At 47.2% G+C, this 12,640-nt stretch overlaps 1 protein-coding gene across 2 annotated transcripts in view; it reads right to left on the bottom strand.

The window, feature by feature from the left end:
• The window catches only part of madd (MAP-kinase activating death domain), a 110,808-nt gene that overhangs the window by 37,085 nt on the left and 61,083 nt on the right, over positions 1 to 12,640 (bottom strand). For both annotated transcript variants that reach the window (XM_080729874.1, XM_080729873.1), the window contains exons 17-19: positions 12,295 to 12,406; positions 9,910 to 10,096; positions 466 to 616 (exon numbers count right to left, since the gene is read on the bottom strand). In XM_080729874.1, coding sequence (XP_080586000.1) covers positions 466 to 616; positions 9,910 to 10,096; positions 12,295 to 12,406 — 450 coding nt within the window. The remainder of the gene's footprint in view (positions 1 to 465; positions 617 to 9,909; positions 10,097 to 12,294; positions 12,407 to 12,640) is intronic.

Here is a 12,640-nt window from a genome sequence, read left to right on the forward strand (position 1 = left end):
TTCTTTGATAGTGTTAGACTAGGATGAAAAAGTTGACTATAGCTCCTAAAGTCTCATCTTACACCCAAAGGGCCCAGCTCCATAAGACAAGTTATATAATAACTTGTCTTATGGACAAGTTATTATACTTGTCCATAAGACAAGTTTATTAGAAAATGAACATAATACAGTAATTTCATCTCACACATGAAACAAACGAAATAACGGCAGCTCTACAACAATAACCTTGTAGATCTGCCATCATTGGTGTGCGACTCCAGCACTCAACTGTGTTTAAAGCTGGCTTTTTTTCCTCCAACCTTTTTCTAGAATTCTAAAGGAAATAAAACACCTCTTGTTAAACGGAAATTAGTTGTGCACACTTCCTAGGAATGTGTGTGTGTGTGTGTGTGTGTGTGTGTGGGTGTGTGTGTGTGTGTGTGTGTGTGTGTGTGTGTGTGTGTGTGTACAAAACCTCTCTCTTACCTTTGGTTTGATAGTGTGTGTGTGCTATCTCCAGGAGGCTGAAGACGCTGGCCATGCCTCCCAGGCCTGCGTTGGTGTAGGAGTGCTCCAGGCTGGACACCGTGCACTTCAGGATGTCCAACATGCCCTTGTACACCTTCCTGCTCACCTCCTAGTGGACGCAACAACACACTTTACCTTCCTGCTCACGTCCTAGTGGACGCAACAACACACTTTACCTTCCTGCTCACCTCCTAGTGGACGCAACAACACACTTTACCTTCCTGCTCACCTCCTAGTGGACGCAACAACACACTTTACCTTCCTGCTCACCTCCTAGTGGACGCAACAACACACTTTACCTTCCTGCTCACCTCCTAGTGGACGCAACAACACACTTTACCTTCCTGCTCACCTCCTAGTGGACGCAACAACACACTTTACCTTCCTGCTCACCTCCTAGTGGACGCAACAACACACTTTACCTTCCTGTTCACCTCCTAGTGGACGCAACAACACACTTTACCTTCCTGCTCACCTCCTAGTGGACGCAACAACACACTTTACCTTCCTGCTCACCTCCTATTGGACGCATTAACACACTTTACCTTCCTGCTCACCTCCTAGTGGATGCAACGACACACTTTACCTTCCTGCTCACCTCCTAGTGGACGCATTAACACACTTTACTTCCTGCTCACCTCCTAGTGGACGCAACAACACACTTTACCTTCCTGCTCACCTCCTAGTGGACGCAACGACACACTTTACCTTCCTGCTCACCTCCTAGTGGACGCAACGACACACTTTACCTTCCTGCTCACCTCCTAGTGGACGCAACAACACACTTTACCTTCCTGCTCACCTCCTAGTGGACGCAACAACACACTTTACCTTCCTGCTCACCTCCTAGTGGACGCAACAACACACTTTACCTTCCTGCTCACCTCCTAGTGGACGCAACAACACACTTTACCTTCCTGCTCACCTCCTAGTGGACGCAACAACACACTTTACCTTCCTGCTCACCTCCTAGTGGACGCATTAACACACTTTACCTTCCTGCTCACCTCCTAGTGGACGCATTAACACACTTTACCTTCCTGCTCACCTCCTAGTGGACGCAACGACACACTTTACCTTCCTGCTCACCTCCTAGTGGACGCAACGACACACTTTATCTTCCTGCTCACCTCCTAGTGGACGCAACGACACACTTTACCTTCCTGCTCACCTCCTAGTGGACGCATTAACACACTTTACCTTCCTGCTCACCTCCTAGTGGACGCATTAACACACTTTACCTTCCTGCTCACCTCCTAGTGGACGCAACGACACACTTTACCTTCCTGCTCACCTCCTAGTGGACGCAACGACACACTTTACCTTCCTGCTCACAACCTCCTAGTGGACGCAACAACACACTTTACCTTCCTGCTCACCTCCTAGAGGACGCAACGACACACTTTACCTTCCTGCTCACCTCCTAGTGGACGCAACGACACACTTTACCTTCCTGCTCACCTCCTAGTGGACGCAACAACACACTTTACCTTCCTGCTCACCTCCTAGTGGACGCAACAACACACTTTACCTTCCTGCTCACCTCCTAGTGGACGCAACAACACACTTTACCTTCCTGCTCACCTCCTAGTGGACGCAACAACACACTTTACCTTCCTGCTCACCTCCTAGTGGACGCAACAACACACTTTACCTTCCTGCTCACCTCCTAGAGGACGCAACAACACACTTTACCTTCCTGCTCACCTCCTAGTGGACGCAACAACACACTTTACCTTCCTGCTCACCTCCTAGTGGACGCAACAACACACTTTACCTTCCTGCTCACCTCCTAGTGGACGCAACAACACACTTTACCTTCCTGCTCACCTCCTAGTGGACGCAACAACACACTTTACCTTCCTGCTCACCTCCTAGTGGACGCAACGACACACTTTACCTTCCTGCTCACCTCCTAGTGGACGCAACGACACACTTTACCTTCCTGCTCACCTCCTAGTGGACGCAACGACACACTTTACCTTCCTGCTCACCTCCTAGTGGACGCAACAACACACTTTACCTTCCTGCTCACCTCCTAGTGGACGCAACGACACACTTTACCTTCCTGCTCACCTCCTAGTGGACGCAACGACACACTTTACCTTCCTGCTCACCTCCTAGTGGACGCAACGACACACTTTACCTTCCTGCTCACCTCCTAGTGGACGCAACGACACACTTTACCTTCCTGCTCACCTCCTAGTGGACGCAACAACACACTTTACCTTCCTGCTCACCTCCTAGTGGACGCAACAACACACTTTACCTTCCTGCTCACCTCCTAGTGGACGCAACAACACACTTTACCTTCCTGCTCACCTCCTAGTGGACGCAACGACACACTTTACTTCCTGCTCACCTCCTAGTGGACGCAACAACACACTTTACCTTCCTGCTCACCTCCTAGTGGACGCAACAACACACTTTACCTTCCTGCTCACCTCCTAGTGGACGCAACGACACACTTTACTTCCTGCTCACCTCCTAGTGGACGCAACGACACACTTTACCTTCCTGCTCACCTCCTAGTGGACGCAACGACACACTTTACTTCCTGCTCACCTCCTAGTGGACGCAACAACACACTTTACTTCCTGCTCACCTCCTAGTGGACGCAACAACACACTTTACCTTCCTGCTCACCTCCTAGTGGACGCAACAACACACTTTACCTTCCTGCTCACCTCCTAGTGGACGCAACGACACACTTTACCTTCCTGCTCACCTCCTAGTGGATACTTCCTGCTCACCTCCTAGTGGACGCAACAACACACTTTACCTTCCTGCTCACCTCCTAGTGGACGCAACAACACACTTTATCTTCCTGCTCACCTCCTAGTGGACGCAACAACACACTTTACCTTCCTGTTCACCTCCTAGTGGACGCAACAACACACTTTACCTTACTGTTCACCTCCTAGTGGACGCAACAACACACTTTACCTTCCTGCTCACCTCCTAGTGGACGCAACAACACACTTTACCTTCCTGCTCACCTCCTAGTGGACGCAACAACACACTTTACCTTCCTGCTCACCTCCTAGTGGACGCAACAACACACTTTACCTTCCTGCTCACCTCCTAGTGGACGCATTAACACACTTTACCTTCCTGCTCACCTCCTAGTGGACGCATTAACACACTTTACCTTCCTGCTCACCTCCTAGTGGACGCATTAACCTTCCTGCTCACCTCCTAGTGGACGCAACGACACACTTTACCTTCCTGCTCACCTCCTAGTGGACGCAACGACACACTTTACCTTCCTGCTCACCTCCTAGTGGACGCAACAACACACTTTACCTTCCTGCTCACCTCCTAGTGGATGCAACAACACACTTTACCTTCCTGCTCACCTCCTAGTGGATGCAACGACACACTTTACCTTCCTGCTCACCTCCTAGTGGACGCAACAACACACTTTACCTTCCTGCTCACCTCCTAGTGGACGCAACAACACACTTTACCTTCCTGCTCACCTCCTAGTGGACGCAACAACACACTTTACCTTCCTGCTCACCTCCTAGTGGATGCAACGACACACTTTACCTTCCTGCTCACCTCCTAGTGGACGCAACGACACACTTTACCTTCCTGCTCACCTCCTAGTGGACGCAACAACACACTTTACCTTCCTGCTCACCTCCTAGTGGATGCAACGACACACTTTACCTTCCTGCTCACCTCCTAGTGGACGCAACGACACACTTTACTTCCTGCTCACCTCCTAGTGGACGCAACAACACACTTTACCTTCCTGCTCACCTCCTAGTGGATGCAACAACACACTTTACCTTCCTGCTCACCTCCTAGTGGACGCAACAACACACTTTACTTCCTGCTCACCTCCTAGTGGACGCAACAACACACTTTACCTTCCTGCTCACCTCCTAGTGGATGCAACGACACACTTTACCTTCCTGCTCACCTCCTAGTGGACGCAACGACACACTTTACTTCCTGCTCACCTCCTAGTGGACGCAACAACACACTTTACCTTCCTGCTCACCTCCTAGTGGATGCAACAACACACTTTACCTTCCTGCTCACCTCCTAGTGGACGCAACAACACACTTTACTTCCTGCTCACCTCCTAGTGGACGCAACAACACACTTTACCTTCCTGCTCACCTCCTAGTGGATGCAACAACACACTTTACCTTCCTGCTCACCTCCTAGTGGACGCAACAACACACTTTACTTCCTGCTCACCTCCTAGTGGACGCAACAACACACTTTACCTTCCTGCTCACCTCCTAGTGGACGCAACGACACACTTTACTTCCTGCTCACCTCCTAGTGGATGCAACAACACACTTTACTTCCTGCTCACCTCCTAGTGGACGCAACAACACACTTTACCTTCCTGCTCACCTCCTAGTGGACGCAACGACACACTTTACCTTCCTGCTCACCTCCTAGTGGACGCAACGACACACTTTACTTCCTGCTCACCTCCTAGTGGACGCAACAACACACTTTACCTTCCTGCTCACCTCCTAGTGGATGCAACGACACACTTTACTTCCTGCTCACCTCCTAGTGGACGCAACAACACACTTTACCTTCCTGCTCACCTCCTAGTGGACGCAACAACACACTTTATCTTCCTGCTCACCTCCTAGTGGACGCAACGACACACTTTACCTTCCTGTTCACCTCCTAGTGGACGCAACAACACACTTTACCTTCCTGCTCACCTCCTAGTGGACGCAACAACACACTTTACCTTCCTGCTCACCTCCTAGTGGACGCAAGAACACACTTTACCTTCCTGCTCACCTCCTAGTGGACGCAACAACACACTTTACCTTCCTGCTCACCTCCTAGTGGACGCATTAACACACTTTACCTTCCTGCTCACCTCCTAGTGGACGCATTAACACACTTTACCTTCCTGCTCACCTCCTAGTGGACGCATTAACCTTCCTGCTCACCTCCTAGTGGACGCAACGACACACTTTACCTTCCTGCTCACCTCCTAGTGGACGCAACGACACACTTTACCTTCCTGCTCACCTCCTAGTGGACGCATTAACACACTTTACCTTCCTGCTCACCTCCTAGTGGACGCACCAACACACTTTACCTTCCTGCTCACCTCCTAGTGGACGCAACGACACACTTTACCTTCCTGCTCACCTCCTAGTGGACGCAACAACACACTTTACCTTCCTGCTCACCTCCTAGTGGATGCAACAACACACTTTACCTTCCTGCTCACTTCCTAGTGGATGCAACAACACACTTTACCTTCCTGCTCACCTCCTAGTGGACGCAACGCAACAACACACTTTACCTTCCTGCTCACCTCCTAGTGGACGCAACAACACACTTTACCTTCCTGCTCACCTCCTAGTGGACGCAACGCAACAACACACTTTACCTTCCTGCTCACCTCCTAGTGGACGCAACAACACACTTTACCTTCCTGCTCACCTCCTAGTGGACACAACAACACACTTTACCTTCCTGCTCACCTCCTAGTGGACGCATTAACACACTTTACCTTCCTGCTCACCTCCTAGTGGACGCAACAACACACTTTACCTTCCTGCTCACCTCCTAGTGGACGCATTAACACACTTTACCTTCCTGCTCACCTCCTAGTGGACGCACCAACACACTTTACCTTCCTGCTCACCTCCTAGTGGACGCAACGACACACTTTACCTTCCTGCTCACCTCCTAGTGGACGCAACAACACACTTTACCTTCCTGCTCACCTCCTAGTGGATGCAACAACACACTTTACCTTCCTGCTCACCTCCTAGTGGACGCAACGACACACTTTACCTTCCTGCTCACCTCCTAGTGGACGCAACAACACACTTTACCTTCCTGCTCACCTCCTAGTGGACGCAACGACACACTTTACCTTCCTGCTCACCTCCTAGTGGACGCAACAACACACTTTACCTTCCTGCTCACCTCCTAGTGGATGCAACAACACACTTTACCTTCCTGCTCACCTCCTAGTGGATGCAACAACACACTTTACCTTCCTGCTCACCTCCTAGTGGACGCAACGACACACTTTACCTTCCTGCTCACCTCCTAGTGGACGCAACGCAACAACACACTTTACCTTCCTGCTCACCTCCTAGTGGACGCAACAACACACTTTACCTTCCTGCTCACCTCCTAGTGGACGCAACGCAACAACACACTTTACCTTCCTGCTCACCTCCTAGTGGACGCAACAACACACTTTACCTTCCTGCTCACCTCCTAGTGGACACAACAACACACTTTACCTTCCTGCTCACCTCCTAGTGGATGCAACGACACACTTTACCTTCCTGCTCACCTCCTAGTGGACGCAACAACACACTTTACCTTCCTGCTCACCTCCTAGTGGATGCAACAACACACTTTACCTTCCTGCTCACCTCCTAGTGGACGCAACAACACACTTTACCTTCCTGCTCACCTCCTAGTGGATGCAACAACACACTTTACCTTCCTGCTCACCTCCTAGTGGACGCAACGCAACAACACACTTTACTTCCTGCTCACCTCCTAGTGGACGCAACAACACACTTTACCTTCCTGCTCACCTCCTAGTGGACGCAACGACACACTTTACCTTCCTGCTCACCTCCTAGTGGATGCAACAACACACTTTACCTTCCTGCTCACCTCCTAGTGGACGCAACAACACACTTTACCTTCCTGCTCACCTCCTAGTGGACGCAACGCAACAACACACTTTACCTTCCTGCTCACCTCCTAGTGGACGCAACAACACACTTTACCTTCCTGCTCACCTCCTAGTGGATGCAACAACACACTTTACCTTCCTGCTCACCTCCTAGTGGACGCAACAACACACTTTACCTTCCTGCTCACCTCCTAGTGGACGCAACAACACACTTTACCTTCCTGCTCACCTCCTAGTGGACGCAACGACACACTTTACCTTCCTGCTCACCTCCTAGTGGACGCAACAACACACTTTACCTTCCTGCTCACCTCCTAGTGGACACAACAACACACTTTACCTTCCTGCTCACCTCCTAGTGGATGCAACGACACACTTTACCTTCCTGCTCACCTCCTAGAGGACGCAACAACACACTTTACCTTCCTGCTCACCTCCTAGTGGACACAACAACACACTTTACCTTCCTGCTCACCTCCTAGTGGACGCAACAACACACTTTACCTTCCTGCTCACCTCCTAGTGGACGCAACGCAACAACACACTTTACTTTCCTGCTCACCTCCTAGTGGACGCAACAACACACTTTGTTTGTCATGGAGTCGTTACGATACCAGTGTCAGGCGCCGTGCACACAAGCCCATTTTCAAGAGAAAACGTCAAAATAAAAAACGTAACAAAACGTTGCCGTATTCTCTAGAGCAGGGGTTTTCAAAGTGGGTGACGGGGCACCCTGGGGTGCCGCGAGATCATTTGATAATATTTGGAATTTATTTGGACACTTGAAAAAATATTTAGTATCATTTTAAACTTGAAGTACAAAGTTATTTTCAGTCAGTTCTAACCAAAATGGCTATTATCTCAACGTTTTCCACGCAACAATAACAAAAATATCGTCACTGTCGGGCAGAAACCTTGTATCTCCAAGTTTCAAATGTGTACGTCTTTTGGTAAAGCAAAGCCCTGCTTCATCATACAAGACTGTCGCACAAAACTAGTGAAAACAGCCGATCTACAAGCACACAATGCCTCGCGATGCGAGGCGTTGTGTGCTTGTAGATCTGGTGTTTTCACTAGTTTAGTACATTTTATAGATGATAAATACAAAACGAACGGTTTTGGACATCCAAGGTTTCCACCCGACAACAACAATATGCTATAAATATAAGGTGCTGGTAGTGAAAATTATAATGTAGGGGTGCCTCGGATTAAAACAATATTAATAGGGTGCCCTGAGACAAAGAAGTTTGGGAACTCCTGCTCTAGAGACCATTGTCGACTAAATGTGGCCTCAGAGAAGCTGCCGATGGTGCTTAAAATTCTGGTATACCACTTCATTCATCACATGATGATATTTCATTTACAGACATATTTTGAATGCTTTGGTTGATGTTGCACGACCGTTTTATGTATACGGTACTCTTACTGTACTATTTATAATAAAAATAATATATTTGATTAACTTGTAGCTGCACTTTAACAATTATTATTATTATGTTTTAATTTTTATCACACGATTTTGCAACCCATTTTTCACCCAGTCCCAATTGTCTAATGTAATCCTGGGTGCTACACTCCCTCTGCCAAACCCGGTGAGAGCAACGGACTGACCTCATGCTTCCTTCTATGCATGAGCAGTCCAAGCCGCTTCTTTTCACCTGACAGGGGGACGTTTCCCCGGTTGGACGTAGCGCGTGGAAGGAACACATTATACCAACCAGTTCCTTTCCCCTCCATCAGGCGCCCCGGCTGGCCAGGGGGAGGCATTATAGAGACCAGGATTACTGCATGTTTTTGTGAGGGTACATTTTTTACCCAAGGTGACACGGGGAGAACATACAAACTCCACACAGAAAGGCCCTTTTGCCCACCTAAAGGTGTGGGCACGGAGAGAGAACACGCCCCCAGCGCCCACAGCGTCCCCCGGCAGGAATTGAACCCAGGACCTTGCCTGTGAGGTGACAGCACTACCGACTGCGCCACCGTAAAACCCTTATCCACTTAATTTTGTGAGCTTCTCCATCACCAATTCTCGCTGAACGTTCGACCCAGAATATGGATGCTGTAGGGTGGATATCCTACCACACATGATTACATTCAGGGAGAGTAATGACACTTATATTATCCCATTCAGAACGGGTACACATTATTGTGTATCATTATTTTATGCTTTAACTATTGAAAAATAGCAGATATACAAGCTCACAGCGCGGCACCGAGTGCCGCGCTGCGAGCTCGTAGATCTGCTATTTTTGAAAAATCTTGAAAAGTAGAATTTTGACCCTGTCTTTTGAAAAAAAAACTATGTTTCTATGTCAGCAATCTGGCCAGCCATCGTCAAAGAAAAGTCCTTTTCACTTAACTGGAGCTCAGTTAGTCTGTTCTTGAGAGACTACTATGTCAGTGGTTGTCAAACATTTTCACGTGAAGGACCCCCAAAATGATATTTATTTGGCCACGGACCCCCCCATCTCAAAATATTTCGTTCCAGGGACCACCCAGAAGCAAAATTTGAGTTACAATCGTTCACTTTGAAAATACACATATTCAAAGATTTGCACACATTTTCACGACTTTTTTCAAAAATAGCAGATCTACAAGCTCGCAGCGCGGCACTCGGTGCCGCGCTGTGAGCTTGTATATCTGCTATTTTTCCACTGGTTAAAGCATTCAATAATTCTAGGCCTTTAAATGGGTTAAAACATTTGTTGTGAAAGATGTCATCATCAGCTCACCACGTCGCGTATGATCTCCTGCCTGGCGTCCTCCTCCGACTGGATGGCTCTGTTCAGCTTGCTCAGCACGAAGACGCGCAGCTGCTCGTTCTCCAGCAGGCGGCGCACTTTCTTCATGTTGAGCCAGCCCACGCCCTGTCCGTCCAGCACACTCTGCACCACCTCCTTCAGGAACTGCTGGTTCTCGCTGGAACACAACAACACCACCACGGCTTCAGGGCAGCGGCAAGTACTCTACCTCTTTTTACTTAAAGGGGCACTCCACCACTTTACAACCTATGTTCATATAATTGGTCCTCACTCAAAAATAGCTTTTTTTTTTTTTTTTCTCAGAGGAGGGCTGTGGGCAGGTCAGAAACCCATCGTCTTGTGACATCATCGATTGCCAATCCAGCTTATAGAAACTGCAGGCTTTCTATTACTGAAAAGTTGCAATTTTAAAGTGGAAAGCCATTGTTCTCGCGATAATAAAAATCTAAATATTTTTTTCAAAAATATATATATATTTTTTTGGAAAATGATGATGTCACAAGACGATGGATTCTGAACTTCCCACAGCTCTCCTAGGAGACTTGGACTGAGTAGAAAAAAATTGTGATATTTTATCATGAACATTAGGGAGGACCTATTATATGAAGACAGGTTGAAAAGTGGTGAACTACTCCTTTAAGTGAAAGTATCAATACAGCCATTTAGGAACACTGTTACCCCCAAAAAAATACATTTAAGTAAAAATGTCACGTGTTTTCAAAGTAAAAATGCCTTAAAATTTTACTTAAAGGTCCGCTGACACGCCCCGAAATTATAATAGTATGATACAGTAGGTCATGTGGTCTCTCTCCCGTGTGGATCCTCAAACAGTCTGAAACTGTCTCAGTGTAATCTGCCCAACAACAGCTGACCAGTACATTAAGTACTCATACAGTCAGGCTATACAGACAACTAATTTGATTGGCTTATAATTGTGCATCCCCACAATGACATAATACAAATATTAACTTGTTTTTTAAGATGATTCTTGAAGTGACAGTAACCCTTTAGGTGACAGGCCCCCTTTAAGAACAGTCCTTCAGTGAATGTACTTAGTTTCGTTACACGGAATACACGCCACTGGATTCACAGGAACCACCACTGCATCTCATTCCCCCCAGATTCAGCCCAAACATGGGGATGAATGCATTCTACTGTTACGTCACCACAATGTGGAAATGCTCCAACCACCACCACCAGCCATCACACAGTGACCCCCCCGGTCAGAACCATAGCAAAAGAGCACCTGTCTGCAATAGAGAGTATGCACGTGACATCATCGTATCTGGGAATTATTCGGGAACGCCTTCTGAGTGGCAAAGAAAACCATAGCAAAAAAAATAAGTCAGTAGAAATCATGAGGAGTTAGTAGGAGTCATGAGGAGTCAGCAGGAGTCAGTAGGAACACCTTCACAACACTGTGAGCTAGTAGATTGGCTATTTCACTATCAATGTTCTTTTTAAAGTATAAAGTAAAGTAAATATGTCAGTCATTTCTTTGTATATTTAGGTTATGTGCCATGTCTGCCATGTGCAACTTCAAAGCCTAAAAGCCAAACAGAAATGTAATTGTCAACGACGAAAAGCACAAGTTACGGTAAGCACAATTATCTGAGTGACAATTAATGGTCATGTAAAATGTCATAATGGTGACAGCCCTTATAGTAAGGGGAACATAAGAAAATCTGCGAAGTAAATTGTTACCAAGAAATTTCTTCACCAATGTGTTTCTAAAGGTGTTTAATAATATGTACTAAAAGGTTGAAATTCAACTCCCGGGGGAAACCTCATAAAAAAATGATTCATGTTTATGTCCCATTAACTTTACTATACAGGAAGAAAATACAAAAAATAAATCTGCTTCAAGTAACATGTGAGGGGTCAAACTAGGGGTTTTTCATGATGCTGGATCCATTGCAAGCATTTGTTTTGCACGAAAAACATTCCGTGCGCTACAAATGGCCCCCCAAAACGGTGAAAAGTGATGATTCATCACTAAACCATCGTTTTGTGGGTCCGATTTTAGCCCAAGGAATGTTTTTCGTGCAAAACAAATGCTTGCAATGGATTCAGCATCATGAAAAAACCCTAGTTTGACCCCTCACATGCTACTTAAAGCAGATTTATTTTGTGTATTTTTTTTCCTGTATAGTAAATTAATGGGACACAAACACAAATCAGTTTTTTTAAGAGGTTTCCCCCGGGAGTTGAATTTCAACCTTTTAGTACATATTATTACACACCTTTAGAAACACATTGGTGAAGAAATTTCTTGATAATGATTTACTTCGCAGATTGGTCAAATATCTTATAAAATCCCCTTACTACTAACAGGGTGCCTCGCTGCGTTGTTACCTGGTATTGTTGATGCGGCCCTGAGGAGAGGGTGACTCCCTCTTCACCGTGGGACTGTGCTTGATGACCGACGACTTCTGGTCCACCAGGGCCCTAGGAGCTCCTCTCGCACCTGGGAGAGGGGAGGGGCACGCCACAATGCAATCAGCTTATTGTGTGTTTCACACACAAACAAACACCACTGATGATGATGACACAAAACACACACAGACCGCACACAAAAGGTTACTAGATAGGAGAGTTACCACTACAGTGAGTGCACACGCACACGCACACGCACACACACACACACACACACACACACACACACACACACACACACACACACACACAACTCCAGTGGTTC

This window comes from Nannobrachium achirus (genome assembly GCF_963921795.1).
Source record: "Nannobrachium achirus genome assembly, chromosome: 7".
NCBI lineage: Eukaryota > Metazoa > Chordata > Actinopteri > Myctophiformes > Myctophidae > Nannobrachium > Nannobrachium achirus.